Consider the following 20591-nt stretch of genomic DNA (forward strand, 5'->3'; position numbering starts at 1 on the left):
TTTTCTACTGGTTTGTCATCTCTATAGCATAAACTGGACCTTTACTGATGGCTTTTAATATCCAAGAACTAAACCTCTTATAGGTCTCAATCCCTTATATTTGCAAGTCCACACCAAAACAAACAGGCATATAGTCCGTATTACTAGAATCGGAGCATTATAAAGCCTTAATCCTACACATCCTTGACTTGACCTTTTTTATGCCAGGTATGTGATTCTCCCAACTCTAGATTTTTAAAACAGCTTTGTTGAGCTATAATTCACATACTATACAGTTCATCCATTTAAAGTGTACAAGTCAATGGTTTTTAAAGTATATTCACATACACTAAACAATGCAGCCGTTACCACATTCTAATTATAGACCATTTTTGTCAGCCCCCAAAAGAGACCCCATACCCATTGCCCAGCTCTAGATTTTTAAAGAATAGCTGCCTGGTTACTAGTGGTTTAGGAAGATTGTCTCTTTAGATGTCTGAAATATCATCTTATGTCTTCCTTACAATGCTCTTCTGGAGCTATTCTATGTAATACTTTAAGTTTGGGAAATAACATCATAGAATTTTTAAAATTTTGGCCTGGCCCAGTAAGGCTGGCTCCTGGTTCTGTAAACACCAGAATAACACTTTGCTTCATAAATATGCTACTTGATAGGCTGGCAGGTTCTAGGGCAGTGGTTTCCAAACTTTCCTTCACATTGGAATTACTTAGGGATCTTTAAAAATTACTGATCCCTGTGTTTCTCCCCCAGAGATTGTGCTTTGGGATGTGGCCTGGGCTTCAGAATTTTTAAAAGGTCCCTCGGTAATTCTAGTGTGCAACCAAGTTTGGGAACATTGTGCTAGGGAAGGGGCCAGTTGTTTTCCAGTGTGACCGGAAGAGTAGCAGCTGCTTCTCTCTGGCTCTCATCTTTCCTTAGCCTTTCCATATATGTAACTACTTTGTCATCTTCTGCAGTCTCTGGATTTGCTCATTTCTAAGGTGTGTTTAAGATTTGGGGTGGGTGCCCTGGCCAGGCAGCTCAATTGGTCAAAGCACTGTCCCTGCGCACTGAGGTTGCAGGTTCAATCCTGGGTCAGGGCACATATAAGAATCAACCAATGGATGCATAAATAAGTGGAACGACAAATGGATGTTTCTCTCTCTTTCTCTCTCTCTTTAAAATCAATAAATCAAAATAAAATAATATTTTAAAAACATATTTGGGGTGCATAAAGAACTAGTAGAAATAATAATAGTAACAGCTAAGAATTTGATAACACTTATGATACACCAGGCAGTGTGCACACATTTGGTCATGCACTAATCTTGTAAGACCCTTGTTATTTCCTTTTTGCATATGAGAAACAGGCCAAGAAAGATGAACTTGGCCAAGGACTCCTAGTTGGTAAGTGGTGCAGCCTCATTTGTTTAACTGCCAAATAAGAGGTTCATAGCAATTACACACTTGTTAGTAACAAAACTGTGGCTCTCCCACCATCAGAGGTGTGTATAAGTTTCACTCCAAGACAAACGCCTTGCAGTCATCTACACATCATCCTGAACAAATGAAAGCTTTACTTTTCCCAGGATATGAATTTACCTACTTTTCACATTATGTGTATATTTAAGAAAAACCTACTTTTCACATTATGTGTATATTTAAGTGCTGGTAGGATAGGGAATTACATGGGGGTATAAAAAATTTTCATTTTGTACTTTTCGTTGTTTTGGATTGTCTGGATTATTTTCGAAGCAAATAATTACTTTTACTTTTATAATTAATGGTGGTTACCCTTGGGCTTGGGGATTACAGTTAGTTTTAATTTTTCTTTATAAATTTCTCTATTTTCCAATTTTTCTATAATGCACATGGATCACTATTATAACATAAAAATAGTTTATAAGTAATGCACACATCATTTCCAGTAGTGTACTTGAAATAAAATTTAAAGGATACCTAGAATTTTATTTCTTTCCTAGAAAATCACCTAGGAATGAGGCGCAGCATCTGTGAGGGCAAAGGAAAATTACCAGCAAACCATGAGCTGTAATGCAGATGTGGCGATCACTTGAAAGATGGCCAAATGAGGTAATTTTTATATTCCTAGCAGCCGCCGCTGGTCAGAGGTATACAGCAGCGTGTTCCCAGTGCAAATGACACCAGGCTAACCTCGGAGCACTGAGATATCGGGTTATAGTTTAACAGCCCCTTAGCAAGGCTGGTTAGCAAGTGCTGAGGGTGTGAGTTGTGTCCACAGAGGAGTCAATGAACTCCATGCTGTGAGTGACCACAAATCACACTCTGGTCGCGGGCATTCCCTTTGCAAAGACATCTTCATCACTAAAAACCAAACCAAACCAAACCAGCCTCCGTGCCTTCCTGAACGCGGCGCAGGAATCCTAAAGCATTGCCATGGGCCCGGGCCGGCCTGCTGAGCCTTACCTGTCCGGGAGGGGAGCTCTCGGCGCCCAGCACCTGCCTATAGAACACGGGGTCGCAGCTCCGCAGCGTGTTCTGGCGGCTGGCCAGGGGGCTGGCGGCCCCGGGCGTCCGCAGCGCCGGGTCGCCGCGGCGCGAGTCGGCCGTGAGGTACACCTGGTGGTACAGGTGCGGCGGCGGCAGGCCTCCCCGCACCGCGTCCGCGTGCAGGGAGGGCCCCGGCGTGCGGTACAGGGAGCTCACGGGGGCTCGGTATAAGTCCCTGGACTGTTTCCACTTGTACACTTTGAATATGATCACTCCCAACACTGTAACTGCGAACCCCACGGAGACCAGGATCAGAGCGAGCAGTAAATAAAAGGTGAGGCTTTTATTCTGCTCTCCAGGGGCGGAGCCCGAGGGGAACTCAGCCCGGGCTTCTGGGGAGTCCTCGGTGACTGACACAGTCAGGGTGGCGGTGGTGGACAGCGCCGGCTCCCCGTTGTCTTTGATCAAGACCGTGAGCGTCTGCCTGGGCGAGTCTGAGTCCTGGACCGGGCGGGCCGTGCTGACTTGACCCGAGTAAAGCCCCACCGCAAAAAGGCTCTGGTTGGGGGCTCCCAGGAGGCTGTAGGAGAGCCAGGCGTTGTATCCCGCATCAGGGTCCCAGCCTACCACCCGCGTGATCGCGTGGCCCGCAGCGGTGCCTCGGGGCAGCATCTCCACCGAGCTCCGGCCCGGCCGGGGGTACAGGACCTGGGGGGCGTTGTCATTGCGATCAGTGACAAATACGTTCACGCTGATGTTGGTGGTCAGGACCGGGGTGCCCCCGTCGCTGACGTGAGCTGTTAATTCGAACTCCCGCCGATCCTCATAGTCCAGGGGCACTAAGGATGACACGACGCCACTGTCGCGATTAATCGTGAAATAGCGACCCACGAGCCCGGCCTCAGCTCCTCGCTCCAACAGAAAGAAGGAAAGGCGAGCGTTCTGCGGGGCGTCGGGGTCCCAGACACTTAGATTTAGTATGGGAACCCCGGGGAGGTTATTTTCCTCCACGTAAACGTCGTAGGAAGATTGGGAAGATTGTGGAGGGTTGTCGTTGATGTCGGACACTTGCACCCGCACCGTCGTGAGGGCCGAGAGGGAGGGCGCCCCAGCGTCTCGGGCAGCGATGCTGAGGTTGTATTCTGGCACAGTCTCCCGATCCAGGGGCGCGCTGGTTTTCAAAGTAAAGTAGTTCTTGAGGGAAGAAGTGAGGCTGAAGGGGAGACCTGGCGGAACCTCGCAAGTCACCAGCCCATTCTCCCCAGCGTCCAGATCCGTCACGCTGAGCAAAGCGATGACGGTTCCCAGGGGGGCGTCCTCGGGGACCGGGCTGTACACGGAAGTGACGGTGATCTCCGGGGCATTGTCATTCACGTCCGCAACCTCGACCAAAACCTTGCAATGTGCTCCTTCGGGATTGGCGCCCTTGTCTTTGGCCTGTATGTAAATCTCGTGGAGTTTCGTGTCTTCGAAGTCCAGGCGACCCTTAATTGTCAGCACCCCGGTTACGAGGTCTAAGGAGAATAGTTCCCGCACGCCGGCGCGATTGTGGCTGCCGAAGGAATAAATGATTTCACCGTTGGGGCCTTCGTCCAGGTCGGTGGCACGCACTTGCACCACGCGAGTCCCGGGGGGCGCATCCTCGGGGACGCGCGCCCGGTACAAGGACTGGTTGAAGGAGGGCGCGTTGTCATTCGCGTCCAGCACGGCGACGCGGATGGGAAGGGTGGCGGAGCGAGCCGGGGTTCCTCCGTCCAGCGCCGTGAGCACCAGCTGGAGGCTCGGTTCTCGCTCGCGGTCCAGGGCGCGCTCCAGCACCAGCTCCGCGTACTTGGTGCTGTCCTCCTGCGTCTGCACTCGAAGGGCAAAGTACTCGTTTCGGCTCAGCTCATAGGTCTGTAAAGAGTTGCTTCCCACGTCGGGATCGTGCGCGCTCTCCAGCGGAAAGCGCGTGCCCGGCGCCACGGCCTCGCTAATCTCCAATTTCATTTCCCGGGTAGGGAAAGCGGGATTGTTGTCGTTGATGTCCTGAATCACCACTTCCGCTCTGAACAGTTCAAGTGGGGTCTCCACCAACAACTCCAGAGTTACGGTGCAGGAGGGCAGGGTCCCACAAAGCTCCTCGCGGTCCAGGCGGTCGTTCACGAACATCTCTCCGGTCTCCCGGTTCACCTCAAAGAATCTTCGGCTAGCGCCCGACACCACCCGGAGCCTGCGGGCTGACAGGCTGCCGAGATCCAAGCCAAGGTCCGTGACCACGTTGCCCACCGCGAACCCCTTCTCTCTTTCCTCCAGGATCTCATAGCGAATGACGGCGGAAGCCTTGTGCAAGGCGCCGAGCAGAAGCAGAACTCCCACCACTCTCCCGGTGCTTACCAGTCCGCTCCTCCAGGCCTCTGGGACCATCTCACTCAAAGGCAGCTCCTCTTAGCGGGGTCCAGAGCGTCCCGGCGCTTTCGCTGAGAAACTTTCAGCGGGTTAGCGCTTGAGCGCTGGGCGCCGAGTCGGACATGGCTTTCTGGGTGCCGCTGATTTGCTCGCCGGCTGTTCAGTCTCTGCCTCATCCCGGGGCGCCGAGAGGGGACGGGCCGGGGCCAGATCTCCGGCGTCTTCATTGGCCGACAGCGGCACGCAGAGTCCCAGCCAATAACTGCACGAAGAATGCGCTAGCGCGCGGCTCTCGGAGCGGGACAGGGGCCGCGCGCCAGGAACTTCACTTTTCTTTGGCGTCTTTCCAGAGTTTACGGCCAGCGCGCCTTGGCAGCATCCGTACATCGGAAACCCAACTCAGCCTGGAAAGCCAATTGCAGCGCGAGGAAGCTGGCCGTTCCGCAAGTCTTCAAGCCAAACCCAGGCCTATTAAAGGGTTTAATGGCTCTTTAAGAAGGGGGGCGGATCAAACCGAACCGAGAACGATACAATGCCGTCTCGCAAAACACCAACAAATCTGGTTTGTCGGAGGACTGGGTAAAACCGATTTAGCCGGAGTCTACTAGTAAGGAGTAACTGAGCATTTCCGTGGAGATGTTAATAACTGCAGTTTTCTCTCTTACCAAATGAGACTAGGATTCTCTGTCACTTCCTCAGTAAAGCAAAACAGGACCTACCACTATCTGTTTGATTTAACTCTGTTTTATAAAATTTAGAAACTCAATGCAGATTTCTTTTTAAACTGGATATTGTTTAGCTCTCATTTCCTAAGAACCAGGGAGCAGTGTAAAATTTCCCACCGTTTTCCCCAATGAGCATAATCTCAATCATAGGGCATAATCTCAAACCTTTCCCTTTGCTTGATCAATGTGTTTCCCAAGACCTTGGGTTCATGTGCCACAAAGAAAAATTGCATTGCTAATAAAAGATTGCACCCCTCCCCCAAAAGAAGGGGCAGGCTTATTTACCACTTGAGACCTTTATAAAACGATTGTGACATGGCTACAAGGCTCCATAAATTCTTTAGAGAAATACAAAGCCTTTACCCACAGAATAAAGAACCTTAAGTTTTCTGTATTTAAGAGCGTAGTTACTAAACAAACAAAATAGCAATAATTAAGGTAATGAATGAGAGGGTCCAGTGTGAGTAAGTCAGAGCTGAGTTGTACATCCTTGGACAAGAAACTATCCTCTAAGGGTTCCTAGGTTCCTATCTATTAAATGAATCAGGCAGGTAAAATGCCTGGCACACAGAGTAAGCCTCAATTAATGATGCAAATCACCCCATTAGAAGAAAAGTTTTAGAGCCTCACATACTATTTCTGTATAACTGTCCGGAACATTACTTTGATTGCATACAGTTCTTTCTGAAGTGCAACTGAACCTTGAGGCAGGGAGGTAGGGAAGTAGGCAGACAGGTTAGGTAGGTAGATAGGAAGGAAGTATATATAGAATATTTATTGAAGAGATGAAAAGCCCTATTTGACCTGTTTCTCCATGTCCTCCATACTTTAATTCATCTCTTAAAACCTCCAGTTTTGAATACTCAAGTATGACAAATGGCTAGACCACAAGAAGTCTGAGAGGCATTAAAAGGTAGAATATATCCTATAGAATATATTTAGAATTTAGAATATAGTCCAGTTACTTGCTATTCAAAGTGTGAGCCAAGGAATGATCACCTGGGATTTTGTTAGAAATGTAGAAATGCTCCACTTCAGACCTACTGAACCAGAATTTGTATTTAATAAAACACTTGGGTGATTGGAATGCATATTAAAGTTTGAGAAGCACTGATCTAGTGGGTTATTCAGAGATAAATTGATTTGTCAATCATTGTTTCCATTCACTGTCACTTAATTGACAATATGTCTTTTCAAAACTAGCTTTAAAAGCTGAAGTAGTTTTCCCATTCACAAGACCCATAGTTTTCCTAAGAGTTCTTCATAAGCCGACAGAATCCTCTTGGATCTGTTCTTCATAAGAGCCAGAATGATTTTAACATTTTAATTGGATCATGAGCCCCCAGCTCAAAATTCCTCAGTAGCATCTCACTGCCCTTGAAATAATATACCAAATCCTTTGCATAGTATCCAAGTTCTCATGTCTTCTTCTCTTGATATTCCATAATGCTGCTTTCAGCATGGTCATCAGCCAAGCTCTTTTGTGCCCCAGGGCCTTCACATAGGCTGTTCTCCTAGGAAAGCTCCTTTCCCTTCCCACCTTCGCTTTGCTAATTCCTACAGATCTTTCAGGTCTCAGTTTAAATGTTATTTCCTAACAGAGGTTTTCCCTTAGGCCCCACTTAAAACTAGGATCCTTTGTTATGCTCTGTCAGAGCACCTTATATTTTCCTTTGTTGAACCTAGCACAATTAAAATTTTTGTAATTATTTTTTTGTTTTAGCATAATGTCTGCCACTTCCACTAAAAAAAAAAAGGCTGCGGGAGGGCAGAGACCATGCCTGTTTTGATGATCACTTGTATCCCTGGTGTTTAGTACAGTAGGCACTTAATGCTTCTTCCCCTCCTGGCTTTACTGAGGTATAATTGACAAATATAATTGTATAAGTTTCAGGTATACAAATGATTTAATATATGTATATATAATGAAATGATTACAATATAGTTAACACATTCATCACCTCACCTAGTTACAATTTTATGTGTGTGTTAAGCACATTTAAGATCTGTCTCTAAGCACATTTCAAGTGTATACAGTGGTACCTCGGCTTTCCAACGTAATCCGTTCCGGGAGACCGGCGAGTTCTGAAACGTTCGGAAACCGAGGGATCCCAGCCGACAGCTGGGCCTCAGGGTCTTGCCCTCAGCGGAAGCCGCGGCCTGTTCCACTTCCGAGGCGGGTTCAAAAACCGAAGCATTTCCTTCCGGGTTCACGGCGCTGGCGACCAGAAATGTTCGTCCACGGAGACGTTGGAAAACCGAGGTGCCGCCGTACTACAGGACTGCAATCTTAGTTTCCACGCTGTACATTAGATTCCCAGAACTTACTCATCTTGTAACTGAAAGTTTGTACCTCTGACTAACATTTCCCTATATTTAATGTTTATTAATATAGCAGTCATCATGCTAATGGCATAGTAATCGTAAAATGTACTAAGGATTATATATATATATATATATATATATATATATATATATATATATATATATATATATATTCATTTATGTGCATCCATATGCATTTTTGGAAGATATAGTCACTCTTTCAAGCTACCAGATGGCCTAACGAAACTAGTTCTTAAATACCTTGCTGACCGGTCATGAGTATACACCTGTTTCCGTGTCCAAATGTTGCTGACCAGTCACGAGTTAACTTGTGTTTCCATTCCCAAATGTCGTTGACTGGTCATGAAATAACTTGTGTCTGCAATTCACTGCTTGGCACTGACTTAGGTCATCCCTAGTTTTCCTCTTTGTTACGCATGCCTTTTCCTCAACTCGCCAGTCAGTATTTCCAGAGATGTGATGACCGATACATCTAATTCTTTCCATCCATCTTTTATTACGGAAAAAGTTTTAAAAGATCATGTTTTACAAAAAATAATCACCAGGAGTAAAAATAAATCCCACTAGGGTGTGTAAAGTATGTTCTTCTAGGGGAAAGCTTAGTGAAACACGATATGTATGTAAAACTTATTTAGTACCATTGCATGTAGATACATGTTATACAATATATCATACTCAAAAAATATTAAAATAATAAAATATAAATAAATAAAATATTTTAAAATATAAAAATATATGCAGTATATTTTTAATTTTGACATATGGTAATATAAATATAAGATATAACAAAATAAAGTACATTTAAGTTTATTCAGATGCTTTCATTTAATATTCAAGGGCAGAAAAGTAGCTGGCCACACAGGCAAGTTCTGGCTTGAAATAGCCAGTCAGCAAGATTAACAAAATAATTTGAAAGGGAAAACATAATTTGCCAAAGAACCAAGTAAGGTGTGCTAATACAATTCACTGGAGAGAAACAAAGATGGCATACCTATATCGAGGGGCAATGGAAGCACCAGTGTATAAGACCAGTACAATTTTCCAGACTCTATCTTCTTTTTTCTCTGTTTTATGATTTTAAGAGAGCCTCTGATCAATGAGATGCACAAACAACATAATTTTTAAATAGAAAGTAAATGTATTATAATGGCCAAGAGTGAGGTTTTAGTGTCCAAAAGACTCAAGTTCCAATACTAGATATTACACTTAGTAGCTATGTAACCATGAAGCCTTTATTTTTAACTTCTCTTTTATTTCCTTGATCTGTAAAATGGGAATAATAACAGTACTCCTTGACATAACCACAGGCACCTTAATCTCTTATTTTAATCTTTTAACAGCTTTATACTTACCATAGAGTTCACCTAGACAAGAAATGATTTTTAGAAAATTTATTCAGTTAAGCAACCAATGCCACAATCCAGTCTTAGCATACTCCTGTCACCCCAAAAGTTCCCTTATCCTGTCTGCAGTCAACCCTTGCTCTTACCCCCAGCCTCAGGCAACCGCTTATCTACTTCCTATGTAGTTTTATCTTTTCTAGAAATTTCATTAAAACGAGATTATAAAATACAGTCTTTTGTATCTGGCTTCTTTCACTTAGCTTATTGTCCAAACCAACTCTTAACTACACCCTCAAACCTGTTCTTTCTCGAAACTTTTTTTGTCTGATAAGAGGTACCGCTAGCCCAGTCAAAAATTCCTACAGTCATTCTTAACATCTTTTTCTACATCTCCACATTCCACTCATTACCAGTTCACGCCATTGCTTACTACCTCCAAGATATATTGGAATCTTTCCATTACTCTCCCTTTCTACCACGCTACGTGAGTAAAAACCACCTTAAATATGTCATAGCTTCCTCTCTGGTCTTCTTACCTCCTCTTTTGTTTTCCCTAAATTCTGTTTCACATGGAGAAACCTGAAGGATCTTTCAAAACTATAATAAATTAAATGATACACTCTCCTTGATAAACATAGTGCTTGGTACCAGGACTGGTTACATAGTTTGTGGGGTTAATGCAAAATGAAAATAAGGGGCTCCTCATTTAAAAATTACTAAGAATTTGCAGATGGTGACAGCAGAGCATTAACCCAAGTGCAGGGACCTTCTAAGAATAGGGGCAGTGTGACTGCACGGGCCACATGCCGATGATGCTGGCCTCGCCTAGCACAGAGGAAGCTCTTCATAAATATTACCTAATATTATCATTTTAAAAATATGTTTTCATTGATTTGAGAGAGAGAAGAAGGGAGAGGAATAGAGGGACAGAAACATCAATGGCAGAGAAACATCCACCGGCTGCCTTCTGCATGGCCCCTACTGGGGATCCAGCCCGAAACCCAGACATGTGCCCTGACCGGGAATCAAACCAGTGACCTCTTGGTTCATGGGTCGATGCTCAATCACTGAGACACACCAGCTGGGCCCAAATATTATTTTTTAATATTAGGTGATTACCTAAGATTTATTCCCAGAGGGTCAGTAATATCAAAAAAGTCTACTCATGATACTGTTAAATTATTGCATTCAAAGAAAAATATATGCATTATCTTCTTAAAACCCTAAATATCATCTAATAATCTCTCAGCTAAATTTAATGTGCCTATTTGAGGAATATCCTAAGGTCAAATTAAGGGGTCATTTGAGGAGGAATGGTGTTAAAAACAGATAACCAACAGATCAACCAAACATGTATCACAATTTAGACAGGTGAGAGATTCAAGGATTTTTGTGAGGAAGCTGGATGGTTTAGCCTTAATATTTATCTGAAGTTTATTTGTGCAGAAAATGTTTTGCATACTTGGATTTTAAAAGATGATCTATGAATATCAAGATTAAGTTTTTATAAGACCTCCATTTTATCTACCCTTACAATAGGAAGAAATTATCTCATCAAAATATTTCAGAAGTACAATCTGATTTTAGAGGTAAAAAGTTTAAGAAAAAAATGTTTGCCTCTTCTCCCACCTGAGTGCTGTTCTCTTCTTGTCTTGACCACATTAGTTCTTTTATTGCTTATTATATCACAAAGCTTAAGTATGTCAGGAGACTGCCTGCAAAAGACTGCTATATTTGTCCACATGAAAGTCTCCCAAGAGACCTAAATTCTCCTTAGAGAGATAGAACTTATTCAATTTTTCCCAAGCATGATGTTATTATATTGTTATCTAAATTATGATCAGGTCTCACCAATGGGTAGCCCTGTATGGTTAAATTGTTTATTTTTTCTAAATTAAGTACTTCACTTCAATATATAATGATAACTTTGGCTGAAAAAGAAGTATGGTTTTCTGATCATTAAAACCTTCTGGCAATACAGAAGCTGGTATATGATGATGCTATTTCAAATCACTGGGGCAAAGATAAAGTTTTTAATATATGGTATTTGGACAATTGGATAGCCACTAAAAAAAAAAAAAAGATAAAGTTAGTTCCATACCTCAACAAATACAAGAATAAAATCCATATAGATCAGGGATCTAAAAATAAAAACCAAAAAACCCATACAAGTCCTAGAAGAAAATTGATGAATTTTTCTATATTCTGAGTGTACAGCAAGGTTTTCTAACTATGATTCCAAAGTTAAATGCAATACAAGAAAAGGCTGCTCCATTTGATTACATAAAAATAAAGAGGGGGAAGGGTTGCATGACAAAAAATAACATAAACAAAGGTGAAAAGCAAATTAAATGCAAAAAATATTTGCTACTTGAATCTTGGACAAAGAGCTAATATCTCTAAATATGTAAATAACTTTAAATTTTTTAGGATGAAACACTTAAAAAGCTAATAGGAAAATGAAAATAGGACATGAACAGATAATTTTTTTTACAATCCTCACCCAAGGATATTTTTCCCATTGCTTCTCAGAGAAAGTGGAAGGGGGAGGGGGGGAAGAGTGAGAGAAAGAGAGAGACAGAGATCAATGTGAGAGAAACACATCAGTCCAGGGGCTGACACTCTAACCACTGAGCCAAACAGGCTAGGGCTGAACAGACAATTTTTTTTTTTTAAATATATCTTTATTGATTTCAGAGAGAGAAAAGGAGAGGGAGAGAGAGAGAAAAACATCAATGATGAGAGAGTCATTGATCGAGCCCACAACCCGGGCATGTGCCCTGACCGGGAATCGAACACTGATTGCCTGGATCCTAGATCGAGGCTCAACCACTGAGCCACGCCCAGCTGGGCTGAACAGACAATTTTTAAAGGAGATAAACTGGCTCTTAAACATATGAAAAGGTGTTTAACTTCAATCATAATGTAAGAAATTTTAATTAAAACTATTTTGAGCCCGGCCAGGCGTGGCTCAGCTGTTGAGTGTCGACCTGGGATCCAGGCGATCGGGGTTTGATTCCCGGTCAGGGCACATGCCTGGGTTGCGGGCTCGATCAATGACTCTCTCATCATTGATGTTTCTATCTCTCTCTCTCCCTCTCCTTTCCTCTCTCTGAAATCAATAAAGATATATTTTTTTAAAAAAACCAAAAAAACTATTTTGAGTTTTTTTAATGATCTGATTGGCAAAAATGTAAAAGCTTGATGCATACTCTGTAGGTAAGGACTTGGAAAACTAGCATTCTCATTTATTGGCTGGGATGCAAAATGATGCAACCCATTATGGAGTTAAATAGTTATATTTGACAAAACTATATATGCATTTAGCCTATGACCTAAAAATCAGAGTTTTAGGAATTTACCCTAAATGTACACCATAAAAATTATGAAAATACGTAAGTACCAAGTTATTCATTACAAAATTATATGTAATTGCAAAAAAGATTGGAAACTACCTAAACGACAAACTATAGATTGGTTTAATAGACTGATATGTATACACATGGAGTTTTCTGAAGCTACATATTAAAAAAACAACAACAAAGATCTTTATAAATTGATATAAAAGATTTCCAGGATATATTCTTAGTGCAAAAAGCGAAGTGAAGATTTTTGCTTTTGACCATGTGGTACTAGCCATACTACTATAAATAATTAGAAGATTGATGAAAATATGGGAAAATGTTTTTAGAACATTTGCTCAAAAGGAGTGCAAAACTGAGTGAAGAGAAGCAAATGTGGTGAGTCCTGGGATCTTTGTTGTTGTTTTATTTTGCCTGGAGGCAATTTTCAGAAAATAGGGCAGTAAAGGAAAAATCCCAGAATAACACAGTGGCCTTACTGAATTGAGGAGTAGAAATTAGAACATGGAGAGACTAAGGCAGCCAGAATTTGTGGGACAGAACACCAGAGAGAATGGAGCTACACAAAGAACTCCAGATATTTAGATAAGGATTCCCTTGAGTCTTTGGCTGAATGATAATCTGAGCATACATAGACTGACATTCTTTTGAAGCTGGGCAAAGAACAACTGTCAAGGGAACTATGAGATGAAGAATTCCTGGAGCTCCCACAGGGATGGGAAATATTTGAATTCCATTTAGCCAGAATATAGTGACTCTGCTGAACACTCAGATAAATTTTTAAAAGTTACAACTTAGCAATAGGTCTAAACTAGCTCAAGGCAAAAGCTTCTATAGACCTGCCCTAACAAAGCTTAAAAACAAGCCCTGAAAAGATCAACCTGTTCTGCAAATAACTTAAAAACATTCAATACTTCTTAAAGACAATAAAATCCAAACATTCAACAATGTAACATTTACAATGTCTGCCATCCAATAAAAACATTACTAGATATGCAAATAAGCAAAAATTGTGACCTAAAACCAGGAAGAAAATCAGCACTAGAAATGACAGAGGTGATGAAATTAGCAGACAAGAACTTTAAAACAGCTATTGTAAATGTTATCAAGGATTTAAAGGAAAACATGACAATAATGAGAGAAATGGAGTGAAATGAAAGAATGAAATTGAAATTCTAGAGGTGAACAATATGTGAAATGAAAACTTCACTAGATGAGATTAGCAGTAGCCTAGACACTGAGAAAGAAAAGATCGCTGAACTTTCAGACAGATAGTAACTGTTTTCAACAATAGAGACTATCCAGACTGAAATACATTTTTAAAATGAACAGAGATACAGCAACCTGGGAAATTATCAAGTGGTCTAACATAAGTGACACTGAGGTTCCATAATTGTATGTGAGCATACATTTTTGAATAAATATAACCCCAAACTTCCTAAACTTAAAGAAAATTATGGACCTACAGAATCACGAAGCTCAATGAATCTTAAGTAGGATAAACATAAAGGAAAATACACCAAGGTCCATCATAATCAAATTTCTGAAGGCCACTGATGATAAAATTTTAGAAGCAGTTGGAAGAAAAGCAACATTAAATAACAGGGAAACAAAGATAAGAAAGGTTATAGACTTCTAATCAGAAGCAATGCAGAGAGAAGAGAGAGAGGAACAATATCTTTAAAGTGCTGAAAGAAAAACATTGTCAGCCTAGAATTTTATATCCAGCAAAAGTATCTCTCAGAAAATGAAGGTAAAATCATTTTACTCAGACAAACAAAATGAAAGAAAATTTGCAACCAGCAAATCCATATTGGAAGAAACATTAAAGGAAGTTCTTTAGTCTGAAGGAAAATGACACCAGATGGAAACTTGGATCTATGTAAAGAAATTAGTGACAAAAATGATAAAAATGTAGGTTATATATCAAAGACCTTTCTTTCACTTTTTAATTTCTTTGGAAGATAACTGATTAGTTACAGCAAAAATAACATATTGTGGGGCTTGAAATATATGCAGAAGTAAAATGTGTGACAATAATAGCACAGAAAAACAAAAGGGAAATAGAAGTCTATTGTTAAAGTGTACTTCATTATATATGAAGTTCTATACCTTATGTGAATTATATTTATGGTGATCAGTAAAAGGTACATAGTATAAACCCTAGAACAAATAGTTAAAAATTGAAGAGGATATCTAATAAACTAATATCAGAAACAAATAGACTATTAAACAATACTTGATTGATCTAAAATAAGGTAAGAAAATATGAACAATATTAAAAATCTGATGGGACAAGAAGAAAACAAAGAGCAAGAGGGTGGACATAACCTAATCAATATGACATTAAATGTAAGTGGTCTGAACATTCTAACTAAAGGTAAGAGATGAATAAAAAGTAAGACCCAAGCTTATCCTGTCTACAGAAAATGCATTTTATATATAAAGAAAGGAAAAATATATGTCACATAAACACTAATTATTAGAAAGCTGAGTGGCTATATTAATATCAGAAGAAAGTAGACGCTCAGACAAGATATATTAGCAGAGATAAAGAGAGATATTTCAAGATGACAAAAAGGTTCAATTTACCAAGTATCAAGAAGATTTAACAATGTTAAATGCCTATTTATCCAAACAAAATTACCAAAGGCAAAGAGGGATGTTATGCAATGATAAAAGGTCAATCCACCAGGAAGACATAGCCATCTTAAATAAGTATATACCAAATAACAGAACTTCAAAACACATGAAACAAAAACTGATATAATTGGCGCGACCAGGCATGGCTCAGCGGTTGAGCATCGACCTAAGATCCAGGAGATCGCCATTGGATTCCCAGTCAGGGCACATGCCCGGGTTGTGGGCTCGATCCCCAGTCAGGGGCGTGCAGGAGGCAGCTGATCAATGACGACTCTCTCATCATTGATGTTTCTATCTCTCTTTCTCCTTCTCTCTTTCTCTCTCTGAATTCAATAAAGACATATTTGAAAAAAAAAGGAAAAGAAAACATGGTAGAAGGATGGAAATAATAAAAATGAGAGTGAAAATTAATGAAATGTTCAAATAATAGAGAGAAAAATCAATGAAACCAAAAACTGTTACTCTAATAACAAAATGAGACAAAGAAATTATAGGAAAAGTAAACTACAAACCAATATCCTTCATAAGCATGCACGCAAAAATATTTTACATAATATTAGCATATTGAATCCGGCTATATTGCTAGCTATATATTGCTAGATACAAGGCTAGAATATGATAACCAAGTTGGGTATATTATAAAATTGCAAAGTTGATCAAACATTTTGAAAACTTAATCTGTGTAATTTACCATGTTAACAAGTAAAATTGAAAAGTTATATGGTCATTTCAATAGATGCAAAAAAGCATTTCACAAAATTAACACTCATTCATGATAAAAACACTTAACAAACTAGAAATAAAGGAAACATCCTCAATCTGCTAAAATGTATCTATGGAAACTTAATGGTGGAAGACTAAATGCTTACCCTCAGAAAAGACTAGAAACAAGGCAAGAATACCCACTCTCATTTCTATTTCTACTTGATTTTGCTCTGGAAGTTCTAACCAATGCAACAGGGCAAGTAAAAGAAAGACAAGGCATACAGATTGGAAAGGAAAAAATAAAAGTCTTTTTTTGTTTTTTTTTGCAGAAAACATGTTTCTGTATGTAGAGAATCCTAAAGAATCTAAAACAAAAAACCTACTAGTACTCATAAGTCAATTTATTAAGGGCCCAGGATAGAAGATCAATATATCCAATGTTACCTCAATAAATTCAATTAAAAAATCAATTGTATTTTTGTATACTTGTGTTGATCAATTAGAAAAAGAAAATATTAAATGCTACTCAGAATAGTAGAAAACAAAAAATAATAAGCAGCGAATTTATCAAAACATACAGAAAATCGGCACACTGAAAAACACAAAACATTGCTTAGAGAAATTAAAGAATACTTAAATAAATGAAGAGATACACCATGTTCATGGTCAAAAATTCAATAATATCATTAATTTTTCCCATATTGAAGTTATAGAGTCAATGCAACCCTAATCAATATCCAGAAGTCTTTTTTGCCCTTAAAGAAAGTGACAGCATGATACCAAAATTTACATGAAAATTAAAGGATCTAGAATAGGAAAACCAATTTTGGAAAAGGAAAACAAAGTTGGAGAACTAACATTACATGATGTTGAGACTTAATTATAATGCTACAGTATATGTGTATTAGAATAGAGATTCCAGAAAAAGACACAGATTTATGGTTGAATGATTTTTGAGGAAGGTGCCAAGATTTCTTAATGGGGAAGGATAATCTTCTCAGCAAATTTTCTAAAGGCACAGCTTGATATCCCTTTGGGAAAATATGAATCTTTACATTATACACAAGCATCAACTCAAAATGGATCATGTACCAAATTATAAATGGTAAAACTATAAAAATTCTAGAAGAAAATATAGGAGAAAATCAACAGAACTTTGCAATAGGCAAAGACTTATTAAATAGGATATAAGAAATAAAAGCTATAAGATATAAATGAATAAATTGAGCTTTATCAAAATCACAACTTCTGCTCTTCAAAAGACACTAATAAGAAAAGGAAAAGTCAAGCCAGTCTTTAAAACAGTCATAATATCCACAAAACACATATACGATATAAAAAATACATTTTGGATGTGAATTCTAAAACTCTCATAACTCAATTTTAACAAGATAAATAACTTGAAAGTAAACAAAAGATCTGAACAGATTTCAAGAAGAAGATATACAAATAGCCAATAAGCACATGAAAAAATGTGCAATATCTTTAGTCAATGAGAACACACAAATTAAAACCCCAATGAGATAGTACTACACATCCCCTAGAATGATTAAAATTAAAAAGTTGTGGAAGATGTGGATCAAACGACACTCTCATGTACTGCTGATGGAAGTGTAAAGTGATATTACCACTTTATAAAAGAGTATTGCAGCCCAGCTGGCGTGGCTCAGAGGTTGAGCGTTAACCTATGGAGATGGAGGGCTCGATTCCTGGCTGGGGTTGCGAGCTCCATCCCCAGTGGGGAGAGTGCAGGAGGCAGCCAGTCAATGACTCGCTCATCTTTGACGTTTCTATCTTTCTCCCTCTCCTTTCCTCTCTCTGAAATCAAAAAAGATATATATTTTTAAAAACACAAGGCAGTTTTGCAGCTTCTTGTAAAGCTAAATATATATACTTCCCATATTATATGACCCAGAAATCGTGCTTTTAGGTATTTATCCAAGAACTAAAAAACTATGCCCACAAAAAGAGTCATACATAAATGTTCATATCGCCTTAATTCAGAAAAACACCAAGCTGAGAACAATCCAAATATCCACCTACAGGTGAATGACTAAACAAACTGTGACATAGCTGTACAATGCAGCACCGCTCTGCCATAAAAAGGAACAAGCTACTAATACATGCAACAATGTGAATGGATTTCAAAAATATATTCAGCAAAAGCAGCAAACACAAAAGAGCACATGTTGTAGGATTCTATTTAGATGAAATTCTGGAAGAGGCAAAACTAATTTATAGTGACAGGAAGCAGATCAGTACTTGCCTGGAGTCAGGGACATAGGAAATTGATTGTGAAGGGGCATGAGAGAACTTTTAAAGGTTATAGAAATGTTCTGTGTCTTTATTATAGTGGTGGTTACACAGGTGCAGACATTTGTCAAAATTCATTGAGCTGTGTAATTTTAAAAGGTACATTTTATTATATATAAATTATACTGCAATAAAATCAATTAAATTTTTTTTAAAAAGCAAAGTGCAAAAGGCTAAAGACAGGCATTCCTCTCTTTGCGTGGTAGTGCAGGACTGTAGAAATGACCGTGCAAGCTGAAACTGTAAAGTGATCCTAATCAATGGGGAGATTATGATGGCTCCATGACCTTTAAAAATTTTTATGAGCCCGCTGGCTTGGCTCAGCGGTTGGGCATCAACCTATGATCTAGGAGATCGAGGTTTGATTCCCGGTCAGGGCTCATGCCCAGGTTGCGGGCTCGATCCCCAGCAGGGAGTGTGCAGGAGGCAGCTGATCAATGACTCTCGTCATTATTTTTCTATTTCTCCCTCTTCCTTCCTCTCTCTCTGAAATCAAGAAAAATATATTTTAAAAAAACTTCATGAAAACATTAAAAACTCTCTTCTAGGGAAATAAAAAAATAATAAAATATCTATTTAGTACATTGTAATCTAAAATATTAGAACCACTGAGAACTAAAGGGTTTTATTTCTTTGTAAAAAACTTATTAAGAGGAGGGTTTGGCTTCTTCTCATCCCATGATTTACCATATGGAACAAGCGTTCTTTCTATCCCTTGGCAAACTGTCATACTCCTTTCTGTTTGGATCGACTTCCATCCAACATGTCCTTTGAGCTTTCAATGGCATGAAACATTTCTGAGTTACTCGAATGGGCAATTTTTTGCTCGTGTCATTTTTTCTATGACATCTTCATCCGTTTGGTCGCAACCGCTTTCCCCACTCATGTTAAGTTCACCTTCACCAAGCCCCTTCGGCCGCGTGGCTCGCGACTCGAAGGCAGCAGTGTCCACACCCCAAGGTCAGCTTTTTCTTGGGTAACTCCATTTACGTTTAACTCAAATTCCGCCGACAGCACCATCGCTTTTGTTTCTTGACGCGCTTCCTTCTCGTTGGCCAACTCCCCCTGTGCATTTCTGTAAAATGTCGCGTGGGTTTATCACTGGGGGACAGGAAGGCAATACAACTGCATGCTCTGCTGTCCCTGCATGAGCTCGGCGACAGACGCAGGGCAACCAAACACTAACGGACTGAAAGGAGCCATGCGATTTGGTGCACATGTTTATTAGCACAGGAATCTGAGGGCTGAAGGGCTAACAACGAAATTTGTACTTTATGTCGTTACTCGGTTAACATACCGCCGCAACTGAAGTTTGAACTGTTTTTAGGAGACTGGTATTATTTTAACTGTGCAACTGAAATTTATGTACATTGTAATTGTTCAAAGCCCGCACTGCCTGGATAACACATTACTTTTTTGTTGTTGTTAATACTCACCTGAGGATATTTTTTCCATTGCTTTTCAGAGAGAGAGAGTGGAAGGGGGAAAGGGGGTGGAGAAAGAGAGAGAGAGAGGGACAAACATTGCTGTGAGAGAGACACATCGATTGGTTGCCTCCCACACGTGCCTCGGCCAGGGCTGGGAGAACCTGCAACCCAGGTATGTGCCCTTAACCGGGAATCGAACCCGAGACCCTTCTTCAGTCATGGGTCGATGCTCTAACCACTGAGCCAAACCAGCCAGGGCAGTATGTTACCTTTTGTGAAAGAAACAAGAAATAAGAAAATATAAATATATGTGATTTTTTTGTGTGTTTTGCAAAAAGAAACACAAGAAGGATAAACTAGAAACTAATGAACTATATTATCTATGTTAGGTCCTATGAATGAAGCAGAAGAGATAGGGAAGGAGCGACAATTTTCTGAGTATACTAAAAAAAAATTGTTTGATTTTAATTATGTTAATGTTTTACATATTCAAAAAAGAATACTAGCCAACAGTGTTGAAAAACTCTAAAATTGCATACAACAGAAATTAATAACCTTAACTTTATTTCAAATAACATAACCATCCTGCAAGTGACTTTGAACACCGTACTTTAACGATAGACCTCAGTTTAAAGACAATGCAAGCAAATCTTGAGTTCTGTAGGCTTTTCACCTTGGTATGGGTATAGCAATTCTGAAACTCCTTTCTGTGTATTTTAGGACTGAGTAAATACATTCATTATGTTGGGAGCTAGAGTCCTCACTTTTGGAAAAGAAAATACCAAGATGGAAAGGAGGGGGGCTGCGAAGAAACTGAATTGGAGGTATTAATATGAACCCATGCTGCCCTGGCCAATGTGGCTCCACGGTCAGAGCTCCGGCCCATGCAC

General features: G+C 40.0%; 1 protein-coding gene across 23 annotated transcripts in view; it reads right to left on the bottom strand.

Moving 5' to 3' along the window:
* The window catches only part of LOC107531512 (protocadherin gamma-C4), a 146226-nt gene that overhangs the window by 25367 nt on the left and 100268 nt on the right, over window positions 1-20591 (bottom strand). The window contains exon 1 of one of the 23 annotated variants that reach the window (XM_087816317.1): window positions 4826-6257. The exons of the other annotated variants lie outside the window; for them this stretch is intronic. Within the exon in view, the coding sequence (XP_087672443.1) occupies window positions 4826-4855 (30 nt within the window). The 5' untranslated portion in view covers window positions 4856-6257. Of the gene's footprint in view, window positions 1-4825; window positions 6258-20591 lie in introns of those variants that run through there. 23 annotated transcript variants of the gene reach the window in all.

Source organism: Miniopterus natalensis, chromosome 4, assembly GCF_054644295.1.
Source record: "Miniopterus natalensis isolate mMinNat1 chromosome 4, mMinNat1.hap1, whole genome shotgun sequence".
Lineage (NCBI taxonomy): Eukaryota > Metazoa > Chordata > Mammalia > Chiroptera > Miniopteridae > Miniopterus > Miniopterus natalensis.